At 37.7% G+C, this 17,543-nt stretch overlaps 1 protein-coding gene across 3 annotated transcripts in view; it reads left to right on the top strand.

Moving 5' to 3' along the window:
• Nucleotides 1-17,543, top strand: part of PIK3C2G (phosphatidylinositol-4-phosphate 3-kinase catalytic subunit type 2 gamma) — a 207,400-nt gene that overhangs the window by 163,223 nt on the left and 26,634 nt on the right. For all 3 annotated transcript variants that reach the window (XM_068659641.1, XM_068659652.1, XM_068659631.1), the window contains 2 exons: nucleotides 3,912-4,020; nucleotides 12,235-12,310. In XM_068659641.1, the coding sequence (XP_068515742.1) occupies nucleotides 3,912-4,020; nucleotides 12,235-12,310 (185 nt within the window). The remainder of the gene's footprint in view (nucleotides 1-3,911; nucleotides 4,021-12,234; nucleotides 12,311-17,543) is intronic.

Below are 17,543 nucleotides of genomic sequence, written 5' to 3'. Positions count from 1 at the left end.
ATGGCTTTGGTAATATAAGTAGAGTAATATATTCTACAGATATCACATGCTTTGTATTTTATATGCTATTGAGAAGAAAATACTAAACAGTCATACTGGCTTACCTCATACAAGCACCTCTTCAAGTTCAATCTACAATAAAGCAAAAAGCTGACCATAAAGATAAACATTTTACCTGAACCAAGATGATATTCCAGTGATACACTTGAAAGATAGAAAGGTCTTTGATGTTTGACCTGAGATAAATAGCTGCAATTAACATGATTTTGACTTACAAAATAGAATCAATGCATTTCAGTCTAATTTGGTATTTCCTTGAGTTTGTGAGATTTATTCAGTTAAATGGCTTTAGACTGGTTAATTCTAGAGAATCTTTCCCATAACTGAGGGAGTTTGGATCCAGTTTGACTCATTATGACTGTCCACATGAGCTGGTTGCAGCAGTTGGTCAGAATTGGAATTTCACTGAGCACCTAAAGTGCTTGAATCATTGTCTTGATTTGGAGCCATTTGCATGCAAACTATTACTTTGCAGAATAAAATATTCAAGTTGCTATTTATGACTTGTTTGGTTTGTTTTGGTTCCTTTCTTTTTTCTTTTTTTTTTCAGTGAAGACACCCCTTGAAGGAAAATATATTCCTTTCTAGAAGTGTACAGACCTCAGAAATCCTGTAGTGAATTTCAAAACCAGCACTAGCTATTTTTCACTAAATCTACCTTTATTAAAATAACTTATAATATTTTTAATACAAATGAGAGTTCAGGACTCACAGGAGGTTAATCTACATATACTGAGGCTTTCTAAGAGCTTCAGAACTTTATTGCCAAAACTCTGTCCCAGCAGTAACCTATCACTCTATGATCTTTCCTCAAGACTGTGTTAAAGTAATTCATTTTATGATGTTTCTCTATATGAATGTTCATATGCTAACATCTTGATTTATTTATTTTTTTTTAATTTTAATGTAGCTTTGTCATTTGGAGGCTTCTAGTGCAGCCCAAAGAGTAAAAACTAAGCTATTTCTATATGTGAAATTCTCACTGGAACTGCTATACCACATCACACCATTAGTCTGTGTGATGCAGGCCTCTAGCACTGGCCAATACCAGAAGCATCAAAGGAAGGCAAAAAGCTTGCTTCATATTGTTGTCACAAGAAACTAAAGACAGAAGCTCAGAGTTCTCAGCACGTAAAATTTTGCTATTGCATGTAAACTTTCATCCCATATTTATAATTCAAAGTACAGCTTCCCCAAACAAGCCCTTGCACCCTGGCATCTTCTCTCTTATTTAGTTTTAGACAAAGTATTAACTGTGGTTGGTTGTTTTTTTGTTTTGTTGTTGTTGTTGTTGTTGTCGTCGTCTGTTGTGTTGTTTGTTGTGTGTTTTTTTGTGTGTGTGTGTGTTTTTTGTTTGTTTGTTTTTTGTAACCAAAAGTCTTTTCACTCAACAAAGCATTTAATTGAAATAGTTTATACATGGAAATGTTCTTCAAACTAATTGGTAGCAAATGGGATCTGGTACCCAGGATGTGTGTAAATGGCCCAAGTTTATGTTTTTCTGATCTCTTTAAACTAGATGCAAAGCTCAAAATCAACTTGGAAGCTTAACCTTTTCTAACACAAGCATGTTCACAAGTGCAAACTCCATTTCAGCCACAGGCACAATTCAGCAAAAGCATGAATTCACTTTAAAGAACCGTTCAGTTCTACTACAAGGTTCATATTGTCCTTCACTGCAGCAGAGAGTTATGGGTGCCATCAATCAGCTGTCTCTGAAGTTACAGATAATGCATGTATCTGTCCTCAGTTTGGCCACTGTGCTTAGGATGCATCTTCTGAGGGCCAACATTTTACAGAGTCCTCTCTTTGTGTTATGCAGCCTCATTTATTTTGTGCTGCTTCCAAACAGATCCTCCCTACCACCTCTTGAAAGAAGTCCCTTTTGTGCCCTAGAGAAGCCCAAAACATTCACAGCCTGTCTATATATGTCAAATGACCTGCGTTCTAATTTTATGTGTACAGCTCATATATGTCATGATTCTGGGTCATGTCACATCCCCTACTACTATAATTTCTTCAGGCAAGAATTGCCTCTCAGTGTTCATTTTTACAGTGCCTAACTGAGCCCTGATCTTCCCATGATACAGGCAAAAATAATCAAAAGGCTATACAATATGCTGCTATCATCCTGGCCCTTTGCCATTTTAATTGCAGACTATGTTATACCAGTGTTAAGTTTTTCCTCAGAAGTATTACACAAGATAGCTAAAGACCTGTCCTCTCATAAAGAATTACAATATCCTTATTAATCAGTATTCTCTTCATAAAAGGCCTTCTGCTTAAACAAGCTTAAAAACAAACAAACAAACAAAAAAAAAAACATCTAATTACAGTTCATGAAATCTAATTACCTTGAATCTCTTGGTAACAAAGAGTGTAGCTTAATTGTCTTTGGTCATTTTATCTTCACTAGGTGAGGCTGCTGTGCTATTTTTACAGCTGGGTGGTTTGCAATGCTGGCCAGTGTTCCTCTCTGGGGATGGGAATCCACTGCTCCATGTGTTGCTATTTGGCTGGCTTTTGAAAAGCTGATGACATCTTATCACTGAGCTGTGGAATTGGGTAAAACCTATTCAAAGTAGGATTTGACCAGCTGTCTTTCAAAAGGCTGGGCAAGTGTCTATTTTCAGTGTATTTTGAGAGCTAGCTGGCTTTTTAGTAATTTGTCTGAAGCCTTCAGATATCTCTTCAGGTCTGCTGCATAAACCAGGTTGTATCAGGAAAAAGAGGTTTGTAAACAATACATGGTTAAGTGTTTGCAGTGGTGATGTAACATGAAATATGACCAGATCAATATTTCTGCTACCCTGTATTATATAGATCAGTGGACATAAAGTATAATACTAGTTTAGCAATATTAGTAATCTATATCATAAAACCCATTACATGCAATTCAGCATAGGTAGATTTTCCAATGATCCTTCAACCTGACAGAAATAGTCCTTGTCAGGGCAAAGTTAATGTAAATTGATTATGTGTATTGTTAAAAATCTCACTTTTTGACTGATCTACCATGTTGTATCTAAAACACTAAGATGATTCAAGTGAAAAAAATAGCAGGTTTTGACATTTTAATTCACCATAGCATTTGAAAATTGATATAAAACCACCCTGTGCAAACATGTTTTATTTAGTAAGTGAAATTCATCTTAATAAAAAATATACAGAACATTGCTATTATTGTTGTTATTGCTTTTGTTGGGATTGATTTTCTAATTGTGATGATAGTTTGTTTTCATATATTATTTTTGTTATAGTAGTGCCTGAAGTTGCATTCAGGCTCAGGGGCCTAGTCTGAAAAACTTACCTACACTCTAAATAGCTAAGGTTAAACAACAACAAAAAAAAAAACCAAAACATTGGTATATTCATAAAATGTCACATTGTTGCTGTAAGGTTTTGGCATTCATTATTGTATGGCAAGGCTTTGTATAGTATGAGCCTTGGTCTGAGATCAGATCTGTTGTGCTATGCACTATGCAAAAAAATGGAGAGGGTAATGTTTTCCTACAATCATAAAGGACCAATTTTTAGAGGTATTTAGATACCCTAAAATGCAGATAAGTGCCTTTTAAGGTTTTTAACTTGTATATATGTATATGTGTGCGTGTAACATAAATGTAATGGTTTAGACAGAAAAACAAGAGTACAGTATGAAACAGAATATTAGCAAATTGTTATCAGAAAAGAACCAGAAGCAGAGAGTAAACAGTCCTATGTAAACTACCCATCCCTTCACCTGCCAGCAAAACATCTTAGAAAGAGTTAATGTTCTGTTAAGTAGACCTGGAAATGTTTTCAGCAAATACAGTACAAGAGTAATAATTACAAATACTCTTCTCTTGCAGGTTTCCCCACTCATGGCATATACCTTTTGCAGATCTTGAACATAAAAGAGTGAAGGATTTGAATCTCTATCTGAAGCAGCTATTAAGTGGATCCATCAAAATGGCAAATGTGAGCATTTCCGGTATTTATTTTATTTGCACATGACTTTTAGTAGCATAATACCAAAAGAATCAGGAAGCTTTCCACTGCCTCGTCTGAAAAACTAAATGCCATAAATGACACTTCTGATGCACCCATTTTAAGGTGGATCCATTGTAGCATTCATCAGAGCTTAAGACAAAGACAAGAATGACTGAAAAATAGTTTATTAGACCTGGCAGGGTGTTTTTCAAAATAACTTCTCTTCCTTTGCTGCCATCCAAAAGTAGTAATTCACTGTATTTTTGACAGTAAGGAGTAGGTTCTGAGGAATGTAATGTCTAAAAAAAGGAGTAAATTTTGAAATATTGAAAAGTTCGATTTTGACAGTTATTAAATGAAAAGTCCCGTTCTTTCAGACAGAGCTACCTCTTCATTTCAAAATTTAAGTAATGTGTAGAAGAAACTTTTGCAAATAAAGCAAAATCAGAATATTTCATTATCAGAGTGATATATTGTGTCCATTCAAATTGACAGGTTTTTATTCATCGTTTTCTAAGATTTGGTGTTTTCCTCCTATTTCAAAATGGACAGTCACAATAGTAACAAAAACTGACTCTTCACTGTCTGGCCCAGGACAAAGCCTTATTCACCTCAACATTGCAAAACACCAGGCTAACGGCATCATGTTAAATTATGCTGCATAACTTCATAAGTTGAATGGTCAATTACTGGGTCTGAGAAAAAGAAGTGTCTTCCTGTGAGCAGCAATAGACAGGAAAGGTGTTGGATGGACAGGAAAGATTGGACCCTATGGTTATATGGAGTTTAATAAATTCAAGGGAGCTGGGGCATGATCTCCTACATTGTTTCTGCTGTTTCACTGGTAGCACATTCTTTAGCAGAGCCTGGGCTTCTGCCAGATGGGCCTTGTCATGTCCCATTGCCTCAGGGCTATAGCACAAACTCAGGCTGTTTTGGTTTAATAATGTCAACAGTCTAGGGTGCCAAAAGAGGGATATGATGGGATATTTTTTCTTCAAAATTTCAAACATCTTGCGAGAGGAGAAAAATGCTTACTGCCTACCTTTATAACTTTCCCAGCTGTGATTACGTAGCGGAGATTAAAGAGAAAATTGTCCATACATAAACCAAACAGGAGTTTACTTATTACTATTAATAAAAATTATGTGCCAAGTTGAAATTGAGAAGATTTCCAGTGATAGATTATATGTGTGTCACAGAGTTGCACTTAATTTAACATGGACAGCTGACTTGTGCTTGGCTCTCCTGACTGACCTTGCAAAATAAACTCTACAGGTTGAGGTTAATTGTTGTGTAAACTCTGTCACTCAAGGTAGAGTCACGGGTTTGTTTTACATTAGCACCTTTTGGTCACAGCAGAGGAAAAATGCGACCTAGAAATGAAGAGCTCTCTGTCTTCTGCTGTTCTCTGGGCTTCTGTAAGGTACATGAATTTTCAATCTAGGCCAAGCACTGCTGTGTTGAAGTCTAATCTACGATTGAAAAATCAGACTGTTTAAAGTCCTGGGATGGTAATAAAAACACTTTCTAACCACACACAGCTCTCCTCTCCCTCCTGCTCTTACCGTGCTGCCTTGCAATGGGCTTCCTAATTCCTTGCCTCCTCCCTTTACAGTCCTGCAGTGCACACCTGTGGAGATGGATAAGTTCTTCCAGTGTTGCTGCTGAGACACTAGGACACAACAATGAATAGGGTATTTGTAGGGAAATGTGAGCCGATCTGTTTGAGAGCATATGCTGGTGTAGCTCTAAACTGGTCCAGTGGGGGGTATGCAGACATGCTGGACTGTTCAGCTGCTAAAAACCATTCAAGTCTGGTACAGCCTCTACTGGTAAACCATGAGGAGGATAAAACAATTACATGCTTAAAGCAATCATACAGCTACTTGTGTGCAGGACTTGGAGGGGGCACAATAGTAAATGGAGTAATGAGATTATTTCCATCTATAAAGTTCTGTTGCATGCTGGAAATCATCTTGCTAACCTTCATGCATCTGACTTGCAATTCTCAGTGATAACCTTTAAAATTATTGATACTCTATAAACATTGAATTATTATTTTTACTTCAATATGCTTCTGTTGCTGGGAGATGTAAGAAATTTAGAAAACTGATGTATTCTGACCCACTTAGAACAAGGATACCAGTCAGTGGGTAATTTCCTTTGTACTCCCAGCTGAAGGCTTCTTTTTTACTTTTTCCCTTTTGATTCTTTCAAAAGTGTCATAGCGTCTTCTTGATTTTACTCTGAGCAGAAAGCCAAGTTAGGAGGATTTCTTGATAAAAATAAACACAATTATTTTCTCTCTGCATGCATAGGACCACTTTACAGTCAAATTTATCCTTTTTCTCAAATTTCTAGGGCAGCCTGACCAAAACCATTTAGGGAGATGTCTGTTCTCAAGCTTTACCAAACTGTCATTCCTATGAAAGAGTAAAACTATGTCGGACTAAATAATTCATTCTGAAATTTGAGAAGAAAAGTAAGAGTAGATGCCTGTAGAACAGGGATCCTTGTATGTTCTTGACACAACCATTTTTGTCTGCTGTATTTTAGCTCGATGGTATCCTGGAGCGTTGTTTGAGATGATGCTAAGCCAAGAAGGGAAAGAGTTTTTATTTCATAATTAAATACCCTTGTTATCACTGTAAACACATTACTGCGATTCACTGGACACCATTGACCACCTTTTTTCAGCACTGAAGAGTTAGTCAAGTCTGCACAGGACCAACTGCATGCTTGGTTCTATCAGCTAAGTAATTAAAAACCCTAGAAATAAAAAGTGAATTGGATTATATCCAAATTTGTTCCTCAGTCATGCCTTAAGTGCATGCTTTTCAGTCCAGACTAAGTTCTAATTGTGAAAATTGTGTTATGATTAAGAGTAGGTCAGAATGTCACTGACCTTTTCTGCTAAATGGTTTGAACAAAGGAAGGGATGTGGGAAATAGCTGTCTTCTCATTTGTACTGTAGCTCAAATGGAATTAAGTATTTCTTTAAACTCTTCTTTAAAGAACAGAAGCATCAAGCCACCTTCTTCTACCTCTGAGTTGTAGTATCACATCCTTATTGGTCTGTGCTGAGAAATCTGTTGATGGAGATATTTGCTGTTGGGCTATTTTAAATGCTTAAACGTGTTTATGCCCATTTTTCTTCAAAGTTTTTTAAGCCTATGGCTTACTTTGAGCATAAACCTCATTACTGGTTTTCTTATAGACATTTGTTAAAGAGTTGCCTGAAATAGGAATGCTTTGTTTGTTTGTTTTCTTGTTTTTTAATTCAGGTTAACACTCATTTATAAATAACTACTCCACCAGACTATATACATGAACAACAAGCTATATCCATAACATCAACTACTAAAATGCAAAAGTTGATTTTCATATTTTCATTTGGGACATGATCAAAAATGTGTTTCAGAATCTTTTTTAATTCCATTCTACTCCCCTCAAATCAATGGCAATATGTGTGATCACATCATAGAAATATTAAGCACTGTTGCTGACTGACTGATGAGCTGCATGCGCTGGTATGTTTGAGTCTTCTAGATCAGGCTAAGCAAGGCTACATATTCAACCATGTTTAGACTCCTGAAGTTTTGCTTCTTTAAATGGCAAAATAGCCAAGTGTTGCCACAAATAATAGGTGAAACATCAAGGAACAAAAATTGGACAGCTGGTAACATGGGGGAGGACAAAAATACACACTGTTGTAGTATAAATCAAATCTATGACAAAAGGCAGCTGCTGCCACCTACTATTACAGTTTTCTCTATTTTACTCTTAACTCCGAGTGATGGGCTGAATGGAGATTGCAGCCCAAATCACAACAAATATAAATTAGGACTGCCCTAGTGGCTTGTCATTTTTCAGTAGTATTGTAGGAGGTTGCACGCTCCCTGTGAACACAAAAGCAAGGTAAGTCTCTGTTAATTGGGTCTGCTCTTGGCCCCGCTGACAAGCAGCAGCATTTAGATACTGACTAAGCTGAAGGTTTTCTTGCTTATCTTTAAAGGACAACTTGCACCTGGCTTGGGCATTACAAATAAAAATATAAAACTGAATCTAAAGCAATGTACGATGTAGCTGTGCTGTGTATTTGGTACCAACGGCCAGATAGTAACTTTCTATGGATACTTTCCCCATCTCTCATCATTTAAAAGAAGTGGCATTTAATATGTACATATTGTTATTGATAGCATAGCTCAGACATTAGATATACATGTACATACTGATCTTGCAAAACTACTATGTAGTTAAGATTATACCTTAAACAAACTTATTTCTTTCATCCCTTATCTTTCACATAGGCTGTTTTTGTAAGTGTGGTGGGTAGGGAGGTTTGAGGGGAGATGTTTATCACATTTGGTGTTAGTGGGGAAAAAACAACAAAATACGTGTAAGTGCACAGTAAGCTAATTAGTATGAAGAAATGAGGTGCATTGTGTTTTGTTGCTATAAAAATTTTCTCTTTAATTTTCCAAATTATTTAAAAATTTAGGGGGCAGAGATAAACCAAGTGCAATCAGATAAGCAAACAGTGACAGTGTATCAGGTATGGATGGATTCTATGAGAAGCTTTATGTTGACTTGAAGGCTGTGTGAAATGACTTTAAAGAGGATGTAAATGGAAATGATTGTAGACTATATTCGCTCATTTTCAAACATACAGTGAAAAACAGGCCCACAATGTGGTTCTAGAGTGACTAATGGTTTGCACTGTAGAAGTAACAAAGCTTGATAAGAGCTTACCAAATTTCATTTGTATTTTATTCACTGGAGCTACTTGAGATTTACAGATCTGAGAAAATATCTCTGGCAGTGCCTGCATGGAGTTATATAACACAAAGGTACAAAGCATACCTAAGTTATGTGGGTCCCTTAAACTCCCACCACTCTTGTACTCCTACAGGCAGATATCAAGCAGAGCCCAAATGGGGAGGGTTCAAAGTCCTCTCTTTTCCTCTGTCCTTTCCTGAATTTATAATAGCTGCAACAAGGTCAGCTTTTTCTGGTTTCTTTCTTTCCTGCTGCTTCTCCATCCTGGTTAAGTATAACAGGTGCTTGGGTGTTCTCTGACCCCAAATCTACTCTAAAAGCTGAAAAGAGTGCTGAAAGCAAAGCAGATTGCTCTTTTTTTCTTTCTTTCTTTTTTTTTTTTTTTTGATGAAATTAAATCTGGCTTGAAATCTGGCTGTGTTTCACTAACAACAGAGTACTTTTCTAGTTAAGCTCTAATGGAAAGCAGTGACAAATTCTACTGTGCTACAGTGGTACAGGGCTGTGCTAGTCCCCCTGATGTCATTGAAATTGCTTATATCAGCTGTATACTAGTGTAAGTGAAGGTGGAATTCATCTCTTTTGAGATAATGGCTGAATAAAGGTCACGCAAGAGTTCTAACCAGACGAGCACTGATGCACCTATACGTACTTGGCTGCTCCCCAAAAGATTAATGTTTTTGAGTGACCTGGAAAAATACCAACATTACCTTTTAAATTGTTATCTAAGTAGGTAAGAATGGTTAGAGAACTGGTAGGGGGCTTTCCTAAAAATCCCCAAATGGCTGTTATCTTATGGAATTTCCATTTACTGTTTTAAAGATAATAATTTAAGGGGAAAAATAGTAGATGAATTCTTGTGGTCATCTTCAGTCCCTGCCCATCTGCCAAGACAGTCATGGGATCTTAAGTTTCCCACCTATGGTCGCACTTCTTTGTAATAACAATTGCTTGTTCACTCTGTCCACCTAAATATGATGTGCGTTTGACCATATATGCATGCATTCAAGGCTCTGAAGTGCCTGGTTCTGCTTAGCAATGTGATTAGATGTATGCTTAACTCTAAGCATGTGCTTCAGTCCTGGACTGGTGTCCAATTGATTGAAGTCCCATTAACTGCAACAGTATTTAGGAATCACCTGTAAGTTCAGCATGTGTTTTGGTGATCTGATGATGAAGAGTAAACTTAAGAAGGTACTTATATACTTTGCTGATGGAAACCTAAATGGTGGTATCCTGCAGTAGGTAGATTAGCACAGTTCAGGGAGAAAATGCTGTCTTGTACATAGCAGTGTACAAAATGCCTATTGAAGCAAACCTGTAACAGAGCACCTCCATTGTTTCTGAAACACTTTGCCATTGATAAATCTGCCCCTGCAACCTGGCCTGCTTTTTTCTTTCCATTTACCAACATTATCCTTGCTGCTTGCCCGCATGCTTCAATACCAGTTGAATACAATGGACACACAGACTGGGAATGCTTTGAAATTAGTGCTGTGGAACTAGCCATGTACATGCCCGTTATGTTCATGCCAAGTGTATGATCTGCACTGATTCTTCTTGTGTTCTTAAACCAAATGTCCTTTTTTTTCAGTGTTCTTTCCTCTAGGAAGAGAATTTGGAACTCTCTCCTGAAAAAAAATCTTCCCATCTCCTGTTTACAAACCTCTCTGTTCACTATTATATCTATTTTCAGATTGCTGACAGAGTAAGCAGAGGAAGCAGAACACGAGGCTGCTCAGTGTGGAATTTTTCTATTTCTCTTTCAAGTCAGTTAGTGTATCCTTCCTTCCACATCCTACCCACTTCTCTCAAGATCTTTCAACTCAAAGGGCTACCTAAGTTTCTTTGCTTATTTTCATGCTGTCAAATAAAGGCTGAGCTGCCAAAAAAAATACATTCTTTCAACACTTGAGATTTCCTACCCTTGGGACTTGTGCTGAAAGAGCAAATGGAGGTCCCACAGGGAGTAACTTGGCTGTTTAAAGCTGTTAAAAGCTGAAGCAGGTGTATGGGCTTTCCACTATAACCTATCCTCATGAGATGAGAAAATAATTACTTATGCTCAGAACGGACAGGTATATCGGCAATCCATTGATAATAGCTCCATTATTTGTCATTCAATTCAAAGAAAAAAATGTTGATTTATCTTTTTTTTTTATTTTTTTTAAAGCAAATATTAATGTGGGAGAAAAAATCCCAAGCAGTGGAATGAAAAACAAAAGACAACTGCTAAAATAAATCCAGATTGCTAAATTTTATCTCCATACCATATACAGCTTGTTCTTCTGTTTGCTGAACTTACAGTAATTCCTCACTAGCTGCATTTGTCACTAAACTCTTCCTTTTATTTCTTTCCTTTCACAAATCATGCTGCATCTTGTCAAACTGAAACAATACAAAAGCTACATGAAATACATCTTGTCGATAAGAGACTTTTTTTTGCATGGCCTGGAAAAAAAAAAGGTGGCATTTTAATGCTAGAATCAGAAAAGACTCTTGTTCAACCCATTTGTTAATGCATCAGTCCAAGTGGCATCAGTATGAATGTAGCAATTCTTACAGTCTTAAAGAATGGACATTCTGAAATATGACTTTATGAAAAAGGGAATAACATGTAATTACTGTCCACCTTTGATTTGGAATCATAAGAGTTCATTTTAGAATTCATATTTTTATTGCCTTGCACAATACTCAAATCTGGGGATTTGGTTTATTGGTTTAATTCTCTAAAGCTGAATGTAACTACCTGTTATATATGTTCACTGGAGCAGTACAGGGCAGTACATAAAAAACAAAGTGATAGGGCAGTGCGTAAGGTGGCTTACTCTTTGAAACAGGCTGGTAAAATATGACTGTTTCTGGTAGGAGTTAACTCTGTATGGACCTTTTCAGTGTGAGCATCCATTAAAGCTCCAAGTCAGGTATGTGCAATATCTAAGCCTGAGGGTGGGGCACAGGTCAGGTCAGATGCTTGAGGCTGGTCCTCTGCCAAGGACAAATTTCATGCTGACTGCACAATACTCAGGAAAGATGTTATCCTGCATTTGTTTCATAGATGTGCTGCACTGTATATGTAGTTGCAGCTGCTAATGTGTATATAGGAGATACTGAGATCCAGTAAGAATGCAAATATATGGCCTATATTGCACGTTGCTATTTGGATGGGTGTTGAAAGAAAGGGGTGAGGTAGGCATCCGTGCAGCCTCCCTGAGCCAGTGGTAAGGGGCACCACTGTCTTCCCAGTGCCTGCATAGAAATCATTCCATGGGGTTCTTGCCCATGACTGGAGTGGAAAGGTTGGCCTTCATTGCTGACTCCAATATATGCATCAAAAGCCTACCAGCAATCTGCTCTGAGAGAACTAATTCAAGGAATAGAGCACGTGTTATTCCCTGAAGTATTTTTATTTTCTTTCAGAATGAGCTTGTACTCAGCTTCTTCTTGAATTGGACCAAAAAAACCTTCACAGAAACATCATCATCTGTGACCTTAGGTATGTGAACTACCAATCTTCTTTATTCTTAGGCGAATAAAGTGTTTAATGTGGATTTTTTTTTTTTTTTTTTGATCAATAGATAACCAACAAATGCTTCCTGACTTCTCAAGGTCTCTAGAAATGTTTTAGTAATGTGACCTGTAGCTTGTTTTCACTTTGGCATATGTTCCTCAGCCTTGCTTTACTTCTTTTTGAATAAACATACCTATATGCAAAGTAAAAGTTTATTTAGACAAACTGTGGCATGTTTCTTGTTTTACAAAACAATTTTCAGAGAAGAATCTAGAGGAAAGGATATGAGTCATAACAAAGAACAATGTATACTTGGGCAAGAAAAGAACATTAGGGATGACTTTAGTCATTTTTACAATGAGTGGAGCAGGTAAATAACAGAACATTATGTTAATGACTAGGCATACATTATTAATGGTAGTGGTAATTCACTTCTTACTAATGACATTCCACTTTGTTCCCTTAGCCTATGTAAATGCTTAACCATTTTCCTCTTCTGTGCAGCACTTAATTTAATCTAATCTCTGACATTACAGAATTAAGGGCCAAAACATAAACCATATAATGTAAACCATAGATGTTTCTTATCTTCCACTGCACTATTTCTACACTGAAAATAAACTTCAATAGTCAATTTTTAGGCAAAATAAAATCTCATAAATAAGCTTGCAGCTGCATCCTGCACCAAAACAATTCATCTGGTTGTTTTTTGCTCCAAGTGACAGAATGTTTCCAAGATGACCAGTTCTCACACTCCATTCTGAAATGTGGAATAGCTCAGCATATTTAGTTTGCATGTCCATTATGTTAATTTCTTCTCTCTGCAGACAGGGGCTTTATTATCTCTTTTGCTGTGACCATTTAAAAAAAATCATCAGAACAAAATAAATCCTATTCTGTCTTCTCAGCCTTTGGAAGAACTCCCCCGATGTAGTTTATTTGATTAGGGATGCCATTATCATATTAAATCCATTATGATTATTGGAAATTACTAATGGTTGCTCTAACTTGTACAAAAGAATGAGAGGATAATGCAGAAATGGCCTAGCTGTTTTAAATATTCAAAACTGAATCTTACCATAGAGAATCCAGCCTGGAGTACAAATGTGATATGTATCTGGGTCCATGGGCTGCTGCTCTCTATAGACTCTAACCGATGTTGCAGACATGAGAGTGAGCTGAGGCATGAGGGAGTTTAAGTCTGGGGTCTTTAGAGGGATTTTGACATTTCAATTAGGTTTAGGTGCCTAGTTATTACAGAGAATCCATGTGTAAATATCTTGTGCAAAGCATGAACTGAACTGTAACAAAGTTGCAAAATAAATTAGTCGTACGGTGGTGTCCTAAACCAATATAATCTGAAGGGTGAGTCCTTAAGTTTGTTGTCAATTACTTCAAAATCAGAGAACAGGATGAAAAAAAAGAAAGGTAAGAATGTGTTTAGTGGGTATTTGATGAAAGCTACGTGACAGAAAACCCAATCCGCTGGTTCACTGTGAACTCAGTGGCCCCATTACATAAAGATCACAACCTGGTCAGGAGAGATTAATGTAGTGTAGCTACAGAGGGTATCATTTTCCTGCTAAGGAACTCTGCCTTTTAAAGTCTGGACTCATTTATTGTAGGCCCGGGACAAAAACATTGTTTAACAGAAATATATATATATATATATATATATATATATATATATATATATATATATATATATATATATATATATGTCTGTATGTATTTATGTATGTATATTAAAATCTCCCTTTAGCCTAGAAATTGGTTGCTGACATTTGTTAATAGAATAGCAGTAGATCCAAGGTCCACACCAGGACACAATGAGTTTAGACACTGTAGAAACAGAGATCAAGAATTATGGACTGAGTTGCTTTGCGTATGCCACCACTTCTGGTTGGTGACGAAAGAGGTTGAACCTCGTCCACAGCTGATTGCAGCTGTCAGCCTACCAACCATGTACGTACTAATTACTCACTTGAAAAATTTTCATACATTACTCTAAGCTTCACCCCTTGTTGTTGGAGTTAGATCTCTGCCATACCCCAGGTACCTAGCTCACTTAGATCATTGCATGACATTCACCGCCCTATTGCAATTTGTCCTGTGAGTAAAGAAAGACACAAGTCCAGCTAAGGCAGGCTAGTGATCATGACAAGCTGCCAGGTAGCATACAAAGAGTTTCTGGGCAGGGCACCGTCTGTTGGTCCTGGAGGCTCCTCTTTGCTGAGGGTGCCCCGAAACACTTGACTTGAAAGAAAGCCCTGTAGAAATGCCATATTTGGACTGGGGTGGGAAATTCATTGTGCCTGCGGGAGAAAGGCAATTACCATGAAAACAATACGTCCTTCACCCACAGATTTTATTGATTTATGAACATATAAGCACCTTAATTTTTGCCTGTTTTGAAGAATAATGCAGGATTAGTACGGGTTGCAGCTTTCCATGAACCTGGTGGTTTCTCTCTCATCCTTTACACAAGCAAATCATCTGTCTTTTAGTTAGGATCAATAAAAAATAAAGCCAATGCCCAGCAGAAGCAGGTTATGAATTTTGATCAAGATAGCATCCTTCTCTTACACAGCTTTAATTCACAAATGTTGTAGGTAATTACACTTACTAAAGTAAAATAAAAATTAAAATTTATGAAATTGTACTGTGCTCCTAGCAATGAAGAGATTAAAAATCAGTGCTAAATTTACTTTGACATGAATACTGATTCAATATTCCCAGTGGGATGGATTCTGAATTACACTGAATATTGTCAGCATTTCATTACACCAAGCACACTACAAGGGAGTGAGAGCGGATATTAGGAATGATTTCATAGACAGGCTTTTATAAAGATTCTTAAAAAATAAAAAGAAGAAAGAAAATCTATCAAAATTATTTTATATCAATCTATATATTTTATTTTTTTTCTCTGGAGTTTTTATCTCATGAAAATATGATTAATTGAGCCTGTTTTGTTAAAGTTATGAAAGCAAGAAATCTTTGGTATTGGTTATAACAGTTCACAACCCAGGTCCAGTTCTGGCAGGTTTGATAAGTGTTGCATGCACTTCAGTGTGCTTTTGTCTATTTAGAGCAGTAGAGGAAACATCTCTGTGTCTTTCTGAAGCAAGATCCAAGCATTCCAAAAAGCAATATGTACAATACGCCACTCCATGAAGAATCCCATTCTTCATGAATGCTCCCTCAGGAGAGTAGGCTATTTTGCTCATGTTATATAGCATTCTCATCTGCTGCAGTTGTTCATTCTTGATGTAAAGCAACTGCCATAAATTGTGTTCCTATTTCACTTGGGTTTAGGATGTTTGCTGGCCATAAGCACCTCTTGTTAGTTTACAGGGTGAGAGCAGGGTGAGAATCAGTGAATATATCTGTGTTCCTCAGGGACTGGTATTGGAACTGGTTCTGTTTAACATCTTTGTTAGTGATGTGGACAGTGTGATTAAGTGCACCCTCAGCAAGTTTGCTGATGCCACCAAGCTGTGTTGTATGGTTGACATGCTGGAGGGAAGAGATGCTGTCCAAGGGACCTTGACAGGCTTGAGAGGTGGGCCTGTGTGAAACGCATGAAGTTCAACAAGGCCAAGTGCAAGGTTCAGCATCTGGGCCAGAGTAATCCCAAGGACAAATACTGGTTGGGCAGAGAGCAATCTGAGAAGGACCTGGGTGTGTTGGTTGATGAGAAGCTCAACATGATGTGGCACTGTGTGTTTACAGCCCAGAAAGCCAACTGTATCCTGGGCTGCATCAAAAGCAGTGTGGCCAACAGGGCAAGGGAGGGGATTCTCCCCCTCTGCTGTGCTCTCATGAGACCCCACCTGGAGCCCCGCGTTCAGCTCTGAGGCTCCCAGCACTAGAAGGACAGGGACCTATTAGAACAAGTCCAGAGAAGGGCCATGAAGATGATCAAAGGTCTGGGAACATCTCCTTGTGATGACAGCCTTAAGGAGTTGGGGATGTTCATCTTGGAGAGGAAAAGGCTCCAGGAAGACCTTACAACAATCATCTGATACCTAAAGTGGGCCTACAAGAAAGATGTAGAGGGACTCTTTGTAAGATAGTGATAGGACAAGCAGTAATGGTTTTAAACTAACAAAGGGTAGATTTAAATTAGATATTAGGAAGACATTGTTCACTCAGAGGGTGGTGAGGCACTGGAGCAGGCTGCCCAGAGAAGCCGTGGATGCTCCATTCCTGGAGGTGTTCAAGACCAGGTTGGATGGGGCTTTGAGCAACCTGATCTGGTGGGAAGTGTCACTGCCCATGGCAGGGGGGCTGGAATTAAACCACCTTTAAGGTCCCTTACAATCCAAACCGTTCTGTGATTCTGTGATCCACTGTCAGGTATGCTGGAGGCTCAAAAACCCAAACTGTAGCTAGAGCAAACAACTGTTCGGCTAGGCGTGTTCAGCTCTGGTCCTGGGAAATCGAACAGGTTCCAGTACCATTTGCTTGGTCAGAACAGGCTAACACCAAGAAGGTATAAGTCATATCCAAGGGTACAGAAGACAGAATAATATTAACTTCCTGATGGTACTGCTATGACATTTTGTTAATTAGTGTTTGCATATTGCTTTGCAGTCTACATGTGAAATTGGGTATAATAAATTATAATTTCCCTATTGATTTCATCAGTTTTCCGTGTAGCATCTTCTCCACTGTTTATATTTCTCATGCATTGTGCAAATCATAATGCAGAGCTTGTTTTAAAATGCTGCTAAAGCAAACACTGCACAAAATACAGAATTTAGAGCAGGTAGTTCTCCAACAGGCTAGAAAAACCATTGAGATAATAAAAGAACTACATAATTGATTGGTCTGAAGATTATTCCACCTTCAATAGAAATTAATTTGAAAACTGATTTCTTTAGTTTTGTCATTTAAAAAGAAGAATAGACCCACTTTTTTCCAGTGTTCATGCTTCTTGATGAAAAAAATTATAAACTGGCACAATGTTTGAGTTTCTCTGTAGTGGAAATTGGCAGCTGACATTCACTCCCAAGTGCTGGGGCATGCAGACACGAGTCATTTATAAAAATGTTACAAATGCCATTCTGTCTGTTGGCACTCCTACTCCAGGGTCCTCATTTGATATTTGACAGGTTTTGCATTGACACCAGTGAGTGAAGTATCGGCCCCTGGGAGGGAAATCTTGCTTCATGGAAGTCAGTGAAGCTTTATCCTATATCTACAACAGACC

This window comes from Anas acuta, chromosome 1, assembly GCF_963932015.1.
Source record: "Anas acuta chromosome 1, bAnaAcu1.1, whole genome shotgun sequence".
Lineage (NCBI taxonomy): Eukaryota > Metazoa > Chordata > Aves > Anseriformes > Anatidae > Anas > Anas acuta.
The sequence above is the reverse complement of the archived record's forward strand: the minus strand, read 5'-3'. Positions and strand labels throughout refer to the sequence as shown.